This window comes from Ammospiza nelsoni, chromosome 6, assembly GCF_027579445.1.
Source record: "Ammospiza nelsoni isolate bAmmNel1 chromosome 6, bAmmNel1.pri, whole genome shotgun sequence".
Classification (NCBI taxonomy): domain Eukaryota; kingdom Metazoa; phylum Chordata; class Aves; order Passeriformes; family Passerellidae; genus Ammospiza; species Ammospiza nelsoni.
Window position 1 is genome coordinate 11,423,757 of NC_080638.1, and position 21,396 is coordinate 11,445,152.

A 21,396-nucleotide genomic window follows, 5' to 3' on the forward strand; every position below is an offset into this window, starting at 1 on the left:
CTGCCCCCCAGCCCTGCAGCATCCAGAAAGTTTGAATGCTGGAGATCTGCTGGACTTCTCCCCTTCAGTGTTATTTTCAGACAGTAACAAACCCACCACAGTGCAAGGGGAAAAAAGGTGATTTAAGGAATGTTTTACTCACACGCTCCTCACTTTACCCCTCACAACCACCCCAGCATGGAACAGACATTCAGGAATTAGTGTTCAGTAGCTGCCATTGGAGTTTTAAGGGATACCAACAAAGCCTTGATACATATGTGGGGAATTCCACAACAGGTTTTCCTTTCCCATCTGTGTCAGCATCCAGCACAATTCCCTGCTGCTGTTTGGTCCCCAGGAGCTGCAAGAGGAATGTCAGTCCTTGGCTTCACCTCCTCAGTGTCACCTCTCGTTAGTCCAGGAGATAATTAATTCAAAGGGAATTCATCTGGTCAGTGACAGAAGATCATCACAGCGAAACATGATCCTTGCCACAGGATATTCCCACCCCTGTGGGCAGTTCTCTGCTCAAGAACTACTTCCCAAACTCGTCATTCCATCTAAACCACAGCAGCACAGTTTGCAGGGACACAAGTTTTCAGCCTTGTGTGAACGAAGTGAAGACAGAAACACCACTGGGAGAAATCCTGAAGGTTAAAATCCTATTCCTCACTTCCTTTGACTAATGCACCTCTTAAAATCCAGTCTGGATTGTGCAGAGAAGTTCCTTGGTCCCACTTGGAAATTGATCTCCCCAAAACCCATTAAACAGTTATTACAACTGATTCCATTCATTACTAAGGAAAAGACAATACAAATACACTGGAAAAAAATTTGGCTCAAGTTTTCCTCAGGAATTAACTGGGAGCTCACCAGCAAGGATTTCTGACAGGTAGAGAGTGTGATATAAAAGATATATGTGCATATATATTGTATATATATATATATAAATAAATATTTATATATATTTATACACACACATATAAAAATATACATATTTATATCACAAAGTATCTATCTCACATATATCTGCCATATATACATATATAGACACACATATATATAATCACAAATGTTTTTATATCACAAAGTCTACCTGTAAACATTCCCCCCTTTTTTCAGGAATGTAACATTTTTAGGGATCCTAAAATCAAACAAATACAAAGGAAAATAAATCACTATTTTATCCCATTAATGCCAAGATGTTTTCCTGGATGTGCTGCTGGGTGTTTTCCTCTAAGCTCTTGTTGCTTATCCATGAAGTGTACTTGGAATTGTCAGGATGATGAAATCCATTTGGAATTTTACTGTCTCTCCAGTGGGATGAGTTTTTCCAAAATTATTCCTTACAAACTAAGCGCATCTCCTCAAGTTCCTTCTCACTTTCTGCATCCTGGAAATGCAAGAGGGAAATTCATAAATGTACAGCTCAATTAAAACAAATACAAAACACTATTTCCATTATTTTCCTCCAAACCAGCTTTTAAGCATATTGTGGAGTCCTGAAATGGCTTGGGTTGAAAAGGACCTCAAAGCCCATCGAGATCCTGGGCAGGGACACCTTCCATGGCCCAGGTTGCTCCAAGCCTTGGACATTTCCAGGGATGGGGCAGCCACAGCTTCTCTGGGTAACCTGTGCCAGGGCCTCAGCACCCTCACAGGGAAGGATTTCCTCCTAATACCTGATCCAAGCATAATCTCTTTCAGTTTGAGGCCATTCCCCCTTTTCCTGTCATTCCAGACCCTTGTAAATTGTCTCTCTCCCTCTTTCCTGTTGGAAGGCCACAATTAGGGCACCACAAACCTCTCAGCCCAATTCTCTCCCAGCCTTCCCTCATGGCAGAAGTGCTCCATCCCTCCCTGTGGCTGCAGTGGCCCAGCTGGGGTGGAGCAGGGTGGAGCAGGGGTGCAGAATCCATTTTTACCTCTTTGGTGTACCCTGGCAGCTCTGCGGCGAGGTCCATCCACAGCACGGCCGCCGAGTCGTTCCCGAGGTCCCTGTAGCACTGGGAAGGGAATTCCCATGGGAGAGAGGTTAAATAGAGAAAACTGACAGCAAATGGAACTGGGCAACTGCTAAAAAGAGCTGTTTCTGCTTTGCACTGGCATCTCCTGCAGTATCCCTCAGCCACTGTGCCTCAGAAGCACCACCAGATCTTGGAATACTAAATATATTTCACTCTTTCTTTTTAGGGAAGGAGATTGGCTTTTCTTTGGACATTTTAAGGTGCCCCTGTGGTTTTCACCCTTTTCAAAGCTCTACTTTGATTTTCAATTGCTGTTTCCCCTCCTCCTCACACCATTTTCTCCACAAAACCTCTCTCCTGGGAGCACATTGTTGCCCAGCCTGTTGAAAATGTAATAAATATTATCTACAGGAGTCTCAGGCCCCAAAATAGGCATGAAATATTCTCCATGTGACCAGCAGCTGAGGCACAGTGATCCCTCTGGGAACAGGAAGATTTTGGGTGCCCACAGAGTCTTGGGGGTGTTTGGAGACCATGAAATTCACCCAGGAAAAGGAAGTGGGTGCTAAAAACCCCTCAGCAAGAGGGCTCAAGACTCCCATGCTGGACAGGGAAAGAGAAATCCTTTATCCTTTACTTCTCCCCATGATTCTCTGGCTTTATCACCACAGAAGTCATGGTGGGGAAGGATTAAACCTCTAGCCCACAGCTGCCAAGTCACCGTTCCTGCTTTATAAAGAATTTAATCTGTTAAAAACCAAGGATGCTCCATTGGCTGACTCAAAGGCAAAACCCCTGAATTTTAAAGCCTCTGTACAGGGTGATTTGGCCTAAAAAGATGTAAAGGATAAAAGGAAATATTATCATCCTATAAATTTTTGCTCCTGCATGGAGTATTTTCTACCTGGTCAGCACTTTACGGCCAAAGGTGATTTTTAATACAAATATTTCTTACTCTCTGAAGAAACAAGAAGTGAGTGGTTACCTTGGCAATGTAAACTCTTCCTGATTTGGAAAACCCTGGGCTCAGCTCCTCGACCTACAGAAACAGAGGCAGGGTGTGACAGGGAAGAGGAGACATTAGGATATGCAAGGACACAATTAATTCTTACATCAGGCTCATTGCAGCTTTTAAAGGAAAAAAAAAATAGATGGCAGAAAGGAGAATCCTAATAAAGCACTGTGCCCCTGAAACCTTCAAACAGTTGTTTGGAAAAGTCTGAAATGTAAAAGTCAGCCAGGCTTTAAGTAAAATATTCTGAGGGAGGAGCTGCCAGCTCCCAGACCCTGGAAGCACAGCCCAGATGTATCCAGTAGTGAGCAAGGAATTGCTGTGCAGCCTTAGGAAGGAAAACCAACCCCCCTAAACCAATTCCCAACACTTTGGGCTGCAATTCTGACATCTTCAACATCCCATTCTTTTGTCTGGCTGTTCTGGAATGGACACTTCTCATCAGCTTTCCTTCACCCACATCCCAGGCTTGGGGAAGGACCAGGAGGGATCCAAGCAGCCCAGTGCCATTCCTGTGAGCTGTGCAGGCCAGTGATGCTGTGAGCTGTGCAGTCAGTGCTGCTGTGAGGGTCAGTGCTGCTGTTCCTGTGAGCTGTGCAGTCAGTGCTGCCCCTCCCTGGCCCATTCCCACCTTTCCTTACCCTCAGGAAGTTCTGCAGCGCGTCCTGCACCGTGGCTGTCAGGGGGGCCTCGAACAGCGCTGACACCGTTCTCTTCTCCAGCCAGCCCAGGTGGGCAACCTGCACACACAAAGGACAACCTGGCCTGTCCATCCAACACCAGCACAGGAACAAGGGCCTGCCCAGTCCCTGGGAGCTGCTCCTGCAGCAGGGAGGAAGCCAAACCCCTCAGCAGTGTGGGAAATTCCCATGGAGTATCCAAGTCCGGCACAGAATTTAACCCGATTTGCTTTCCCTTGTCCCAGGTCAGTTTTTGCAGTTCCACGCATCTGGGACATGGATGGCCCCAAATCCCAGCCTGCCACACTGCAGCCACACCAGTCCCCACCTGTGCTCTCCCTTCTCCCAGTCTAAACCTTCCACAGGAACCTGCTCCCCTCCACCCTGTGATTCCCTGGGAGAGGCAGGCTGAAGCCTTCCCACCAGATATTCATGGGATCATTTAGGTTGGAAAAACCCTCCCAGCCCATGGAGGCCAACCTGTGACAATCCCCACCTTGTCACCCAGCCCAGAGCACTGAGTGCCACCTCCAGGCATTCCCTGAACACCTGCAGGGATGGGGACTCCACCAGCTCCCTCTGACAATACCCTGTTTAATCCTGCATAATTCCAACAATGTAGACTAAATGAAGCACTACCATACTTCACCTGTGGTTTTATTCCACAGCTTCAGCAGCTCCAGCAAGAAGGAAGAAGGAAGGATCTGTTTCCAGGAAAAGAGCCAGGAGCTCCCTCCCAGCAGTTCAGCTCAGGGCTGCTCTGTAATTCCCACAGTCAATTATCCCAGCTACAATCCCTGCACTGTGGCTCCATTCCCAACAAAGTGCTTCCCAATGGCACAAATGGAACAGCAACAGTCACTGCAGACTTTTATTCCATTTTTTAGGCTCTAAATCTGATTGAGAGCTTGGCATTTGACTCCAAGCTTTTCCCTGTCAGGAAGCATAAAGCAGCTGGCACAGGCTGCCAGTGCCTCCAATTCTGTGTGTGGCAGGGGCAGGGGGACACATGGAACACATCACACACCAACACTGTGAGCAGAAGCTCCTCAGATGGCCTTGACCACAGCCCTGTGTGCTCAGAGGATTGAAGGAAGGTTGTTCTTACTGAGCAAAGCACTGGGAACAGGAAAGAAGTTTGCAGCTCAGGCTTTTCCTAACCCACCCTTTGCCATTTCCCCTCCCATGCCACCAGCAGTGACTAAAAACCCAAGTTGGAGCTCTGAACCCTTCAGAGGCTGCCCAGGGGGTGAGAATAAATTCTCTTACATGGTAACACCACCTTCCCAGCAGATAGTAGAGCTGTGGGTCCTGTGGCTTCAGGGCAATGGCTTTGTCAATGTGTTCCTGTGGGAAAGCAGCACCAGCACGTGTCACATCTTTGTCAAAATCAAGTAAAAAACCCACCAGAACAAGTGGAGAAAGAGGAAAGGAAGGAATCCACAATTTAAGTGTCACAAGCAGTAAAATTAGACTGGATTCATTGAACAAGGAAAAGCAGCATTTCTCCAGCCTCAGGGACAGGAATTTCTGCACACACACACACAAAGAAGCTGCCCTGCATTTTATTTCTGCTCCAGAGCTTTGCCATAACTTCACTGATCATGCCAAAGGCTGATGGGGAACAATAACCTGTGGCCTGTTCCATGTCTTTTTTCCCTGGAACATCCACAGGGCATCATACATCATTCCTAGTAATAATACTAGGAATAAAAAACAGGGCATCTGAGGCAAATGAAATCCTCTTTGAGCAGCAACGGCTCCCTGGGAGGGTGCAGGTTGTTCACAGGCACACACTGCAGACAGCTGGTGCTGTGTGTTGTAACCACACAATAATTCCATGTTTCAAGCTCTAAGTTTCATCCTTTACCTAAATTCATTTGCAAGATTTTTACTTTTTTTTGTAATTATAGTGTGTAAAACTGCAGAGTCACTCCCAAAAGGCATAGCCGGAATCAGCCTCCTCATCCCTGGCACCTCTGAAATCTACTGCTTCCCTCAGAAGAACTGGAGCCAATTTTCCCAATTTTCTGCTGCAGAAATGAGTGTTGCTTGATACTCACACAGAGCCCAGCACCTCCTGGCACTCACCTTGAAAACATATCCAGCCTGGATGCGCTTGGAAATGCTCTCCTGCTCCGACACCTGCCCACAGAGGATGGCAAACCTGCATGGGGAGACACCTGCATGAGCCAGCTGGGGCTGAATCCACCCTCAATCCATATTTCCCTGCTGTCCATGGCTGCACAAGGAAGGTCTACAAGTGCTCAAAGTCAGGCTGGACAGAGCTGGATAGTGGAAGGTGTCCCTGCCCACGGCAGGGGTGGAATGGGATGAGCTTTAAGGTTTCTTTCAGCCCAAACCATCCCAGGATTTTGTGAAGTGCATTGAAGCTTCACACCTTAGTGGGGAAAACAAGGAATACAGCACATTCCTCTCAGGGAAGAGACAAAAGCAGCAAAAATGTAGCAGCCAGGAAGGAAGGAGCTGCAAGGATGAGGCAGCCAGAGGGGTTGGGTGTGACACAAACTCACTGCTCTATGGCTAAAAACCAGGAGCAGCACACTTCCACACCTGGAATTGTTTCTCTGAGCAGGGAAAGCTGTGCCAGGACCCAGAGCAGGGCAGAGTGAAGTTACTGCAGCAAGAGGCAGACTAAGAGCAGCTCTAATGAATCAACTACAGGGCACAGCAACCTCCTTACACACAGCCCAGCTGCAGCACACAGGGCTCTACTTCCAGGGAAACACTTGGAAAACCTACCCTCATCCTGCAGCTGGGAAACAGAATGACATGCTCAGTGATGAAAGTGCAAAGCCATTTAGTTTTGTCCAGTGAGAGACCTTGAGTTGTGAGCCTGAGAAGCAAGGCCCCAGCAAAAGCAGTTATTGCATGAGCTGTGAAATTCAAAATTCATTCCCTGTGGATTTGCACCCTCCCACCTCACCTCCCTGCACCACAGTGGTTCAAAACCTCCCTCCCTGCAGCACTTCCCAAGAAACAACAGCTCAGAGAGCTCTCAAGTGGGACAGAACTTGCAGATGGAAGTTTGGCCTCTCCTATCCTGCCTGGGCTCTGGGAGTGGAGAACATTTCCACCCCTTCTCTGAGTTTGGTTCAAAAAATACCAAGTGGAACAGAGAGACAAATCAATAACATGGCTCATTCTTGCAAAAAATAAAGCTGAAAAGCAGAAAGATGCAAATAAAAATCCCCTTTCCTACACCCACACCCCAGTGCTGCCACAGATAGCAATATCCCAAAGGATCCTTTGGGATGATTAACCACAGCAGATGTGCAGGAATCTGCCAGGAGACCTTTAAATCTCCAATTACACTTTCCTCAGAGTCACAAAATCTCACAAATCCCCTCACACATCACTGCTCCATTCCCAGTGTGTAACTTACAGCACAGTCACGATGCCTGAACAATTTAACATTTTGCCTTAAATCTCTTCCTTTAATTTGTTAACTTTCTTGTGGAAAAGCTCTAGATCAGCTCTCAAATTCTTATTTTTCATGGTAACGGAAAGGATTACCAGATCAGTGGGTTATGGGACAAAAATATTTTCCTGCTGCTGGGGCTCCACAGCCCCACTCTGTTGAGTGCAGATGATGGAATAAGTGTTCTTAGGATCTTCTCCAATTCGTTTCCCAGCCTGGACTAAACATCCCTAACCACAACATGACAGGGGTTGAGAAACACAAGCCAATAAAAAGCTTATTTTCTAAGATCATGAGATAAAATATTCGTAGACAATAAATCAGACAGTTGTCTTATGTCAAATATAAATTCCAAGGGTTTTTTAACAGCCTGGTGAAATGTTGATGAAGAAGCCATAAAAGCAGCAGTAAATTAAATTTCAGTGCCATGAAATAAACTAAAAAATATATATGGGAAGAGACACCTGATCTGATTTTCACTGTATTCCCAGGAAAGATGGTTCTTCCCAACCCAGCTTTGCTGATCCCAGGTTCAGGGCCACTGGACTGTGGGGGATTTCCACACCCACAACTCTGCACTTGTGGGATTTTAGGCTCTGCTTTCTGCTGTTCCCTCCCCTGCTTGCTCAGCTTGGCAGGATGGAGTCATTGATTCCAGCTCATTCCATGGGATGCCTCGGGCTGAGCATCACCACAGCACTGTGGAGGTGCAGGGGGGCTGAGCAGCAGCACCAGGAGAGAATAAAAATGAAGATGATGATGGGGATTTTCATCCCCTGTAACCACTGGGCGCCCCATGCATTACTGCTCAGATCCATGCAGAGCTTTCCTTAGGTTATCCCTTGATTAATTAGCAGTCAGACTCCTCATTAAGCTGCTGACACACAGGAATCTCAGCTCAGGATTTCCCCATTTATTAGAAAATAAACTCTGTGGATGGAGGAACCCTCAGATGAGAGATCCTGATCTTCCAGCTTAAATCCCCAGGATTTAAAGACTTTTTGGGTTCTGCACTCTGACTTCCCTGGAAGCAGCACTCTGCCATGGAATACAGAGCCTCCAGTACCTCCCCTCCACAGTCAGCCAGCCCAAACACACCTCTTAGCTCTTTTAACCACCTCCAAGACAGTCTTCCCAATATTTTGTGAGCATTCCCAGTTTTTTACCTTCCTGTGCACTGGGTAGATGCATGTGAGTCCCTGCACTTGAGTAAGGGGACAGGGAATTAGCAGGCAGGTATTTAGATGCAACAACCAAAAATTAAAATAAGAATGTATGTGGGAATTAGTGCTTTGGGAGAGACAGCAGAATTCCCAGTGACTCCACCTGAAATTAATGACCAACTGATCCTGAAGTGTTGGGGAAAAAAGCTTTGGCTCTTCCAAGGGGAGACAAGATGGAAGGAAAAACTGAGAGAGGCTCATGTTCCCCCTCCTTACAGCCCACAAACATCCATATGGGAGAGCTCCTGGATTCTGGATGTTCACATTTCTGAATTCACCTTCCAGGACAGACAAGTCAGGGGGCTGCATTCAGACAGCTCTAATTCCATGGTATTTCCCCTCCACCACATTCTGAACTATCTCCTAACACCTATTTCTACAGTTGCTCCTGCTCCATATCACACTGACAGAAAATTCCCTGCCTGCAGAACAGAAAATGCTCAGCTCATAAACCCAGAATCTGGCTCAGAACTGGCCAGATCTGGGCAGTGATGCAGCAGGAGTGAAATCCTGAAGCAGTGCCAGGTGTTAAATGAAAGCATCTCCAGGCATATCCGGAATGCTGGGACTTTTCAAAAATCCAGGATCTGCCCACGGACAGCCAGATGTACCCACAGAACTGAGAAGGGCTGGTGATCAGGATGTTCCACCACACTGCCAGACTCTCCAGAAGAAAGGGCACATTCTGGAGACTCATCCAAGCCAATCCCACTTCTCCATAACACACAGGATAACCCCAAGGGGGCTGGAGCTTATGATTCCTCCCACAGCGAGGGCTTTCATCAGGCAGCGATTCATTTCCAGGGCAAGATGTCCTAGGAATAACTCAAACTACAGCTCCTGACACAGCACCTGCATCATTTTCCTCAGATTTCTCTGAAATCCCTCTGGTTGCATTTCCAGTATTCCCTTTAGCAATAGGAATGGAAGCCAAGGCAAATCCACAGCTCGCTCTCCTCTCCTGATCCCTAAAGCTGCTGCCCCGTGCTTGCAGTTGTGCTGCAAACACCCACAGGGAATGGGCTGGCAATTTTAAAAGGCCACAGTTGTTTCTCAATCCATTTCTAAAAGATCTGTACAGCCAGTGATGCTTCATCCATCCATCCATCCATCCATCCATCCATCCATCCATCCATCCATCCATCCCTCCCTCCCTCCCTCCCTCCCTAAAAGCAAGAACAGACTTGGGAACCTGCTCTGTCCTACTCAAGAGCTAAAATCAACTCCTGGAGAAATCACTTTAAATGGATAAAAGGTCCACCTGCTCAGGGATGTTTGACAATCAAAGCAGAGGAGGACTCTGGTGTCCAAATCCAAGGTAAGAACCAGGTCACTGTAAGTCAGGAGCAGAGAGGCTCTAAGATCATTCCCTGTGAATCCCTCACAGTGAATCCCACACACAGACCTACTCCTAAGGCACTAAATGCATTTAATGCCCAACCCACTTCCCAATGGAACATCCCAAGGGCAGCATGGGCTGGATCAGCCCCCCCGGACAAGGCTGGCTTGTCTGTGCAGCCCTGACCCAACTCCTGCTCCACTGTGCCCGGAGATGGCTCCCTTGGCACCGGCCAGCTGCCAACAGCACCAGCCACAAGCAGAGCTTTGTCCCACACTCCATGGCCAGGGCAGAGCCATGAAAGCCTCTCCTTTGTGCTTGGGCAGGTCCCAAAGGCAGGCCAGACACAGCCCCACACACTTACTGCTCTCCCTGGCACTCCTGAGAAAACACTTTTCCTCCTGCTCTCAAATCCTTCCAAGCCCAAAGGGAGCTGCAGCCAGCAGTACAGCTAACCAGCAGAAATCCAGTTATTTTCTTTCTTTGTTTCTTTAAAATGTCAGTGATGAATGAACAACAACGAGGCACTGAGAGGAGAAATGTTTCCTTGCAATAGCAACTGTAGGCAAAGTACCTCTTGTCTTTCTCAGCTCCTCAAAAAACTGGGAATTGTGTGGGCAGCAGGAGGAAATAACAAGCACAAAACACAATGAACAAGCACCAAAAGCCAGCACAATTTCATCTGAAGGAATCCACAAACTTCCAAGAGGCAATTGATAAAACAGAAGATCAATATGAAATGATAAAAACAGAAAAAACTCAGCCCAGGAATTCCTGCACCATCAGGCTTCACACAGCCTGTGTGGAGAGGCAGCAAAATAACTGGGAATATTTCCATTAAAGTGGCCATTTGGGATGCAGTGGGAAAGAGAAAGATGCTGGTGTAGAAGAAAGAATGCAAAGGACCATCACCCCAGCACAAAGCCACGCCACTCTCCCAGCCTGAGTCCTGCACTGAATCCCTCCACTCTTGTCTGAAAAACTACAAGGAAGAGGGAGAAGAATACTGGAAAGACAACATGGGTGGTGAGAGATAATAAATTATTCCCCTGTGACAGAAGATAATAAAGGATTCTTCAGCAAGGAAATTAGTCACTAGAGAGAAACATGACAGAAAAAAACTGTGATTTAAATAAATGTGAACAATGGTCTCTGATCGTTTCCCCCAAGAGCTGGGGCATCAAATCCACCCCAAAACAGCTTTAAAACCTCTGCTGCTTTTTCTCCCCAGGGTAAATTCAATTAGCATAAAGAAAGACTGCAATTAAGCCAGCTTGTGACCACTTCAGAGCTGGGAAGGGAATCATTTCCTGTTCTATTGGTGGCAGAAAATAGTAATTTGTGTGCTGATAGAGAGAGTTACATATTCACTACCAAGAAATCCCACTCCTCCCACATGCTGCTCTGCTGTTTCCTTCCTCCAGCTGCCCTGGAGAATTGGAAGCAAGATGTAGCTGTGCAGGAAGGAGCCTTATCCCTGTCTGGGAAAGGGGTCTGAGGGACCAGGAATTGTCCCAGACTTGGAATTCCAAGGCAAAACTGTCAATATTTGGACACTGGAGTAGAACCTGGCTTTGTAAAGTACAAATTTCAATATTCACCCTGGCAACTAAACCCCATTCATTCAAAGATGTTAAGCCAGCAGATAAGAGCCCAGCACCATGATCTGCTGGAGAATTTCCTCCTTCCAATCAAAGCTTTAATTGAGGCTTTAAATGAATCAAAGCAGTAATTCATTACCAACAGATGAAATACAGCTTAAGATGATAAAGGCACTTATTCAGATGCCAGTAGTTCAAAACAATCCTTCAAGCAAATTTACTCATTGCAAGAGCACAGATCTTGTTTGGCAAAGACAGTCAGCAACCTCTTTTCCCAATAATTTTCATTAAAGATGAAAAGAAAATCCCTTTTATTCTAATTTAAGTGCTGTCAATCTTTCAGTGCAACTGCTGACAAACACCGTTCACAGAGGAATTCACCAGAAAAGAAACAGAAACAGGTCCCTTATCTCCAAATACCTGTGCCACTCCTCAAACTCCCCTTTGGAGTAATTTTTACAAAGGACATGTAAAAATCCCACCAAAGGGCTGGAAGCACAGCAAGGTCCTTCCCCCCTCCTACCTCCTCCCTGAAACCCTGGGCAGAAATGTTGGTCACAACTGCTTGGCTGAACTGCAGATCATCTCTTCTTTTAGCATGGAACAAATGCATTAAATATCTCTGTTTAAATAAAAAAGAGCCACGTGCTGCTGTGTCCCTTCATGTCCAAGCCAAGGGCCCTGCAGGGGGATCAGAGCCAGCAGTGCCAGAAAACACTTCCAGGAGACTCTAAAAGCCTGTCTGCTGACAGTGATGGATCTCCTTCCTCCAGAATTAAGTGGAAAATAGGGAATTTGGCAGAGCACCAAGCCCACACTCCCAGGCCTGGCTGATGGAGTCAAACACATCCCCTCCTGCCTCAAAAGCAGCTCCACTTGGGAGCTTTTCCTCCAGAACTCTTCAGAGAGGAATTCATAATTAAGTTGCTGTAAGATACCCCAAGTTTATTCCTACCATCACAACCAAACCTACTGTCTGTCAAGTCATTCCTTACACCAAGCAAGCAAAGCTGTTAAAAATGGCTTTTTATGGAAAAACACCACCAGTGTGGCACAGTGCAAGTAACAGCAAAGAAGTTTATGGGGAGGGTTGTATTTCTTTTTTTTTTAACTGCAGCTCAGCTCACAAAAACCTCCAGGTCCTTTTCCTATGCTTCTTAAAAGCAAGAAGTAAAAAGTGACTTACCACTGGTGGCACTCAGCACTTTCATCCCAATTCTGCAAGGTAAGTTCCAGCTCTTCCTTCCCTGGAACAAAAAAAGGAGTCAGAGGTAAGAAATTCAGCTGCTTTCTCTCCCAGTTTCTTTCTCTGAGGCTGTCAGAGTAACTGAACAGCATAAAAGTCATATACTTATCAATTTGATAATGCATTTGGCTTGGAAACATCCCATACAAAATTTTATCCCCTGGCAGGTTCAAAAAGCTGAAAATTAAGCACCTATTGATAGCTCAAAGGACAATATAAAACTTAGAATTCCATGTTTAAAAGGCTCCACTGATTCCCAGAAAAGAGTAATTATATTAGCTACAGTATTAAGTATCTCTATTTAGTTATGTGCATAATAAATAAGATAAAAATTATTTACATTAGTATCTTTTATTGCACATCTTAACTGTAATAAAGGTTATTTTTTCTCCATTCTGACTCACCTAAAATCTTGCAGACACCTTTGAGGTGGTAAAGAACAAAGAGGGAATGAAATTAAAGAGAATTTAAAAATAGTGATTGTTTTCATATCTGCACGCGCTGGTAACAGAGAAAATCCAGTGTGCTACAGCAAAGCTTGTTTATTTTATATTCATGGTTTATTTTAGTATCACAGAGAAATGGATGACAGGTTTCAGAAACAATTTTCCCAGCTCTAAACAGGTCTCAGCCTATTTAGACTCTTTCAGAAACTCAATTTTTAAACACAAAATAAAAACGCTGCTTCCCACCAGATTCTAAGGAAACCCAATAAAACCACGGCCCTGCTGGCAGCTGGAGGGGCTGTGCAGCTGAGTGCCTGCCCTCCTCTGGGGCAGCAGGAACTCCTTACCCCCTGTGGCATAGGACCTCCTCTCGTCCTTGTCCTCTGTCAGCTCCCACATGTCGCAGTGCGCCCGCGCCAGGCGCCACAGGAACTCGCGCTGCCCCGCGTACTGCAGGGAACACAAACACCCCACAGCAGTCAGCACCAGGGCTGAGCAGGGCACTCACAGCTCAGGGCATGCAGGCATCTTTCTAAGCCTTAAAACACCCCAATTCCAAAGGAAGCAGAGTGGAACCTCAGGGAGGCGAGTTTAGAACTCAGCACTGCAGAAGAGTTCCCCGTGCTGGGAACGGCAGGGGCACCTTTGGTGCTGTGCCCAGCTCTGGGCTTGTCACGTCAGAAAGGCAGAGAGGGAGGGGATGAGGCATGTCCAGGGAAGGGAACAGAGCTGGGGGGACTCAGCCTGGAGAAAAGGAGGCTCAGAAGGGACCTTTTCCCTCTCCACAACTCCCTGACAGGAAGGGGCAGTCATGGGGAACTGGGCTCTGCTCCCAAGGAGCAAGGAAATGGCCTCAAGCTGTGACAGAGCACATTTAGGTTGGACACCAGGAGGAATTTCTTCCTGGAAAGGGTGGTCAGGCAATGGAAGGGGCTGCCCAGAGAATGTGGTAGTTCCCATCTCTGGAAGTTTCTAAGGAATGACTGGACACGGCACTCAGTGTTCTGGGCTGGGTGACAAAGTGGGGATCATTTCCAGGTTGCACTTTGAGTGAAGAAACCCCTCCTGACATCCAAGCTGACCCTCCCCCGGTGCTGGAAAATACAACAAGGCACCTATACCGCCATCTTGTTGTTGAGGAGCAGCTGGAAGCCCTCTCTCCTGTCCTTCTCATCCCCGCTGTGCAGGCGGTCAGCCTGCTCCAGGAGCTGCCCCAGCCCCTCCTCCAGCGAGATCTCTGGGGACACAGGGCTCTGATCCTCCAGGGGCAGCTCCACCGAGTCCCCGATGGTGTCACAGCTGTCACTCCCAGGGGGCAGCTCCAGCGAGTCCCTGTGCAGCCTCTTCACGATGTCACGGCTCTCAAGCTCAGGGGGCAGCTCCAGTGAGTCCTTGTGCAGGCTTTTCACGATGTCACAGCTGTCATCCTCGGGGGGCAGCTCCAGGGAGTCCCTGCGCATGGTCCTGACGGTGTCACAGCTCACCTCGTCCTCGCTCTCCCGCTCCGACTCCCGGTCGTAGTCGGACTCGGCGTTGGCTGTGGTGTAACTTTGGGGGAAGAAAACGTCACCAAAGTGGTTTGAGGAGAGGAGAGGAAGAGTATCTTGGCTTATCCCAGAGAAAACTGCACAACACAAGTGTCTCACACAACCTCATTTCTCGTGTCACCCTCAGAAAGCTGAAGGATGTCCCAAGTCAGTTCTGAGCAATCTGGTCTATGGAAGGTGTCCCTGCCCAGGGCAGGGGTGGCACTGGATGAGCTTTAAGGTCCCTTCCCACCCAAACCATTCCAGGATTCTAACTGTCCCCACCTCCCCTGCACACCCTGTCAGCTTCTCCTAACCTCAGTGATCCTGTAAAGCTCAAATCAGAGCTGCTGAAAATGGAGAAAATTAAGCTCCCCCAGCATTACAGTCGGGAATTTAAAATTGGAAATTTCAACCAGGGTTACACAGTGGTACCACAGCAGGATGGAGTCTACTTACAGAGCTGATTCCTTTTCAAACAAGACTATCTGTCTTGTTTGGGAAGGAATCCAATTCTCACTTTCACCTGCAAGCTCTTAACTACAGAACAGGCACAAATCAGCCAGTCCTTTCAAAATGTGCACTTGAACACGGGGGCTTTGTTGATTTAAGTCAGTAACTTGAGCAGTTCTGCTGGATCTGAGTTCCCTGCACTCTGGGGGCACTGGGTACCTCCAGCTGTGCTTCCCTCTGTCCTGGCTGACTGCTCCTCCCAGGGACAGCCCTGTGGCCCTGCCTTTGTCTGGGGACACAGATAAGTGACCACAGCCCCTATCTGAAGGAGGCAGTGACAGGGCTTTGGCCACACACAGATAAACAAGACGTGTTTGGCTATCAAAGTTTCCTGAGAACCACCCCTAATTCTCAGCAATTCCCCTCTCTGCTCCCTCAAACCCTCACCCAGACTTTCAAAACCCCACCATGTTGTCCCGAAACATTCTAAGACAAGAAATAAAGCATCAGCCTCACAATGCAAAGGCAGGAAATCAAGGCTGCCATGCTGGAGATGACACTGAATTAATGGATAACCTACACAAGGGTAGGTGACACTGGCACAGTTCTGCCTCAGATTAAAACCCTCATTTATTTACATTTCTTAATACCAATGCCATTATTAGTTCTCCAGACCACCTCATTTCCAGTAATTAAACACAAACTCCTCTAATTCCCTGATTTCCCCATCCTAACCTCCAACATTTTACTGGTAGCTGCCAAGATTTCAGCCCTTCAGCTCAAAAACCAATCATGTTTTCTGCCAGACAGCCCCTATGAGACTGCCAGTTCAAAAAGACAAGGAAACCCAAAGTTTTCAAGGAGATTAAGGGATTTTGGTGTTATCAGCCTGTTTTCCTGAGTTTACAATGATGAAAAGCTCTGGAATACTTTAATGTGGCAATCCTGAAGGAAAACAGCCCATGTGGAAAGGAGGTGAAGAAGACCAAAACCCAAAGCCACACAGGGAAATTAAGCAGCACAACCCCCCTGAAAACTCTTGGGAGATTTTTGGGAATTGTGTCTGAAATTGGAGAAGCTGCTCCTGCCCACGTGGTTCACAAAATAAAGCTGAAATTGGGGGTTGTCTGTTCTGAATTCCACTGAAAGAATTCAGCAAGAACCACCCAGCTGAAATCCATCTGCTGGCAACAGGCTCATTCCTCCTCCCACTGCCTGCTCCAAAGCTTCGATTATTTTTTTCAAAATTTACATTTCCTGCCCTCAAAATGTTACTTTTCAAGCACATTCACATCCCTAGCAGACAACACTGCACACTACAGGCAGCTGGTCCTGGCCTGACTGATATTTTTACACCTCCCTGTGCAGGACCAAAGTGAGGCATTACCTAAGATTCCAGTTTTAAATCAGGAGAGAGCTGCTAATCCACCAATCCCCACACTGGTCATTACAGCTAATTACAGATGATAATTAATAGATGAGGACTCTACCAACCACCTCTGGATTCCCAATAAATTAATGAGGTTTTGCAGTGAAATACACCCCTGTCCCCTCAGGAGGTGCCTTTTCTGTAACTCTAAATTCTTGCCCTCCATCACAACTCATAATTTTTTATGATTTGAGGACAGCCAGGGCTGGGATGTGTGGCCAAAACCTCCTTTTCCAGCAGGTTTACACAAACCATTGTTCCCCTGGTGACTCAGTGCATCTGCTGTTACCCAAACACCCAAGCCCTGCCTTCAGAACCAACTCCAGTTCCAAAATCTGTTCTGCAGCCTTGTTACCTATTACACCACCATGAATCACTCCCTCCCTAATTTCCTTCCCATCCCAACACCCACTTGAGCTGAATTAAGCCCTATAACCCCAATGATATCACCCTCACCAGCTCCAGTTATTAGAGACAAACATGAGCTTAGGGCAGAACCAAATCCCTGTTCTTTGTCCTGGCAAGAAAAATCCCTGCTGAAATGCCAGCTGGCACCAGCCCTTGGATCATTTGGGTGCCCAAATTCCTCCATTGCTCTAAAATGAAATGCTCCCACTGCTCTAAAAATCCCTCTTTAAATGACATTTCATCCCAAATACTCTGGGAAAATACATATAGCAGCACCAGCTGTTTCTGGACACACTTCCATACCCCAAAAGCTACAGAAGTGGTCAGATTCAGGCACAAAGGAGCAGCAACTCCTCAGAAAATCAGCAGTCACAGGTGCAGGAGAACTTGTTACCTGTCTTACTATATAACCTGCAGCTGATCTGGCATTTTTAATGATGTTCTTACACCACACAGAATTTTCTGTCATGTGCAGGGCCAGGAGTTGGACTTGGATGATGCTCCTGGGTCCCTTCCACCTCAGGATATTGGCTGATCTGATGATTTGATAATTATAATATAATATAATATAATATAATATAATATAATATAATATAATATAATATAATATAATATAATATATATTGTCTGGAAATTTGATTTCCAAACTCTCTCACTCCATATCCAGGCTGGACTCATACTTCCCTTCCTTCTGCAAGGTTCCTTAATCAAATTGTTTCTTTAAAAACCCTCAAAATTTTATTTTCCTTTCTCTTAAAGGATCATTTCAGATCTCTCAGTCTGGCCCTGGCAGTAACACACTTACTGTAACAAAAGCAAACTAAAACGGGCTGTAGAAGAAGAAAATTCCCTTCTTTATGTTCTAAACTGCCCAGATGTGACACCAAATCCCCTAAAACACCTCTCCCACTGCTCTCCTTACCCCCCTTCACTCTCTCCATCATCTGTGTTGGGATTCCTTGAGCTGGTGGTGAAATAAATGGAGCTGGAGCCTGTGGAGTCACTTCTCTCCCTGAAGGGGAACTTTCTCCGGCGACCCACACGCTGGGTTTCTTCCAGGTGGGCCCTGCAGGGACAGAAAAAGGAAGAGAAATAAATATTTGGTAGTGAAATATCTGCTATTCCCCTTCTCCTCTCCAGCAGACTCCACCCAATTCCCTTTCTAGGCAAAGAATTCACGAGGTGGTTCACTCCTGCTTATACAAACTCAAATGGAGCTGATGGTGTGTTCTGTATAATATATATTAATATTATATTTATTTGTTTATTTTAAAATATATATATTATATATTATACTATATATAATTATATAACTATATATGATATATTATACTATAAATAACATATATTATACTATATAATATAGTATACTATATATTTTATATAGTATATCATATATAGTTATATAATTATAACTATAATATACAATGTATCTAACATAATGTATACAATGTATCTAATAGAATGCATTCTATAATATATATTATATAATATACAATTATATAATATAAATAATGTATCGTTTATAATTAAAATTATATCTATAATATAATAGAATGTATTTTTGTATTATGTATTAATGTATCATTGTACAATAATATATATTATATATAATATCTATTATATATAAAATATTGCAATGTTTTATATATTATATTTTATATATTATTATATGTTAGTTATTATATTTCATGTCATAATATATTATATATTATTATGTATTATAATATATAGAATAGTATCTATTACATATATATTATATAATGTATATTGTATAACAGATAATATACAGTTATATGATATATATTATACATACAATGTATAATTATATGACACATACAATATAATATAATGTATCTAATACAATATATCTGCAGGTAAAGCAAATCCTCCTGCATGGACAACCCTTACAGAATCCATAGATGGGATGTCCATCCAGCCCCTGCATCAGGGAGTGAAAGAACAGATTCAGATTGGAAGAGGGGGAAATTTAGGTTGGATTTAGGGGCTGGATCTTTCCCTGTGAGGGTGGTGCAGCCACTGGAATGGATTTCCCATGGAAGCTGTGGCTGTTCCATCCCTGGAAGTGATCCAGGCCATGCTGGACAGGCTTGGAGCAGCCTGGGCTAGAGGAAGGTGTCCCTGCCATGGGTGGGTGGGCTCTGAGGTCCCTCCCAGCCCAGGCATTCCCAGCTCCAGGCATGCTGTGGCTGTTTCCCAGCGCAGAGGGGCAGTACCTGACTTCATCCACGATCTCCACCGCCAGGTCCTGCAGGCTGTTCCGCAGCTCCTCCACCTCCTTCCTCAGCTCGGCCACGTTCCTCACCACGAAGTCCAGGCGCTCCAGCAGCTCCAGCTGCTCGTCCTGCCTCAGCAGCAGGGGGCTGGGCACGGCTCCATCGACTGCATCCCCCACCGGGAGCAGCGCCCCGGACACGGGAACGGGCACGGGAACGGGCACGGCCTTGCCTGCAGCAGAGCACAACCAGGGTCACATCCCAGGGAAAGGATTCCAGGGGAGGGAAATGTGGCCACGGCTCTGATGGCAGGGAATGGGGGGCTTGGTGTTGGGAGGGACACCGAGGGGATCAGCAGCTCTGCTGCAGGGAAAGGCTGGGAGAGCTGGGATTGTTCAGCATGGAAAAGAGAAGGCTCTGCGCTGACCCAACTGCCCCTTGAGGGAGGCTGAGGGAAAAATGGAAAAGGAGTGATAGGACAAAGGGGAATAACTCCAAACTAGAAAAGAGGAGATTTAGATGGGATATTGGAAGGAATCTTTCCCTGTGAGGGTGCTGAGGCCCTGGCAAAGCTTGTCCAGAGCAGCTGTGGCTGCCCCATCCCTGGAGTGTCCAAGGCCAGGCTGGATGGGGCTTGGAGCAGCCTGGGATAGTGGAAGGTGTCCCTGCCCAAGGCAGGGGGTAGGACTGGATGAGCTTTAAGGTCCCTTCCCACCCACACCATTCCAGGATCCCATTATTCTATGATCACTGTAAAAACACAGTTTCATTTTCTGTTCCCAAACTTTTGCACAGACATGGATGAAACCCAGCAAGTTCAGGGTTCCGAACCAGCACTTCTAAAAGCCCAACACCCCACACCTCACTTTCCCCTATGCCAGCCCCACTCCCCCCTATTCCAGCCCAGCTCCCCCATCCCATCCCAATTCTCCCCTACTCCAGCCCCATGCTTCCTTTTCCAACCCCATTTCCCGCAGTACAACCCCACTCCCCCATTTCAAGCCCATTCTTCCAACTCCAGTTGCGTTTCCACTCTTCCTATTCCAACCCCATTCCATTTCCTCCATTCCAGCTCCAGACCTCCCTATCCCGTGTCCCATTCCCTCCATTCCCACCCCAGCTCTAGCCCGATTCCTCTCTATTCCAATCCCATTCCAATTCCTCCATTCCAGCTCCGTGCCCCTCTACCCTATGTGTCCCACTCCAGTCCCATTCCTCTCTATTCCAACCCCATTCCATTTCCTCCATTCCAGCTCCGTGCCCTCCTATCCCATGTGCCCCATTCCTCTCTCTTCCAACCCCATTCCATTTCCGTGCCCCCCTATCCCATGTGCCCCATTCCAGCCCTATTCCAACCCCATTCCCCGCATCCCGACCCGTCTCCCCCGCCGCTCCATCCCGCTCGTACCGGGGCGCGGCTGCCCCGACGCCTCCTTGGAGCGGCGGCGCATGACCCAGAGCACGCCGAGGCAGAAGCCGGCGCCCGCCGCCAGCCCCAGCGCCATCCCCAGCCGTGACCCGGCCCGGGCCGGCTCCGCCACCGGCACCGCCATGGCCGCTCCGGCCGCGCGGCACCGCCCGCGGCGCGCCGCGATGGCGTCACTGAGATGCGACGGCGGGGAGGGAAAGGGGTGGTTTATGTGCGCGTGACGTCATCAGCGAAGCCACGCCCACGGCGGCGCGCGCGTGTGGCGACAGGCGGACGTGGCGGGGACACGGACCCGGCCCCGGAGCGGGGCCGCCCTCAGCAGGGTCACCGCCCTCACATAGGCCCCCAGTCCGCGGAGTGTCCCGGGAAAAACCCCTCAAGGCCGCCGGCTGCCACCGCGGCAGCTGTCCCGCCGTGGTGACAGCACCTCGGCCCGGCGGTGCACGGGACAGGGCGGGTGTCCCCGCACAGCCCCACGGACTGTGGGTGCTTCCACACGCGGGAGGAAACCCCGCTGGGTTCGGGGTTCAGCTTGCAGCAGTGAGGGACAAACGTGCCCCAAAAATTGGGAATTTGGGGTGCCCAAATCTGGGGAGCTGGGTGGGACAGGGTTATGGTAGGGAGGGAGCTGGGGACGGGGCTGGCTGTGGGATTGTGGGCACAGAGCCAGCGGGTTTGGGATGAGATAATGGATTTTAGGATTAGGTCAAGGAGATAGGAATGACCAAACTAATCATCCCAAGCCTTTTGGGTTGGAATTCTCCCTTCTACAGGAAATATGGTGGGTGGTTCCATTCCTGGTGGGATCCCCCAGGAAGAACTTCTTTACCCCAGAATCACTGAAATTAGAAATACCTTTTTCTGGAAGAGCCAAAGGATTCCTTAGGGAAAGGTGCCAGTCAGGAGAGGGGAAAACCCTCTGTGTGTGCTCCCCGCTCCTGGGGGTTTGGGTGACAGCAGGATTTGGGCAGAGCCAAAG

At 47.4% G+C, this 21,396-nt stretch overlaps 1 protein-coding gene across 2 annotated transcripts; it reads right to left on the reverse strand.

The window, feature by feature from the left end:
• Positions 1-1,145: 1,145 nt before the first annotated feature.
• On the reverse strand, positions 1,146-20,579 carry RMDN3 (regulator of microtubule dynamics 3). Of its 2 annotated transcripts, XM_059473929.1 has the most exons (13): positions 20,397-20,579; positions 18,989-19,220; positions 17,674-17,817; positions 14,057-14,483; positions 13,283-13,385; positions 12,894-12,911; positions 12,430-12,490; positions 5,730-5,805; positions 4,908-4,985; positions 3,600-3,698; positions 2,932-2,985; positions 1,905-1,985; positions 1,146-1,372 (listed from the first exon to the last, which is right to left on the reverse strand). In XM_059473929.1, the coding sequence occupies exons 1-13, from the start codon at positions 20,539-20,541 to the stop codon at positions 1,319-1,321; spliced, it is 1,572 nt and encodes a 523-aa protein (XP_059329912.1). In that variant the 5' UTR covers positions 20,542-20,579; the 3' UTR covers positions 1,146-1,318. The 2 variants fall into 2 exon arrangements, with proteins under 2 accessions (XP_059329912.1, XP_059329913.1); XM_059473930.1 differs by lacking the exon at positions 12,894-12,911.
• Between the last annotated feature and the right edge of the window lie 817 nt (positions 20,580-21,396).

What these genes read in the sequence shown, in the direction of transcription:
- RMDN3 (XM_059473929.1), bottom strand. Translation starts at nt 20,541, where the DNA reads ATGGCGGTGCCGGTGGCGGAGCCGGCCCGGGCCGGGTCACGGCTGGGG. An exon ending in TCCTCAACAACAAGATGGCG is followed by an intron (nt 13,386 to 14,056) that starts GTATAGGTGCCT and finishes TGTTCCCTGCAG; the next exon opens with TACGCGGGGCAGCGCGAGTT. An exon ending in AGGCTGGATATGTTTTCAAG is followed by an intron (nt 4,986 to 5,729) that starts GTGAGTGCCAGG and finishes GCTTTCCCACAG; the next exon opens with GAACACATTGACAAAGCCAT.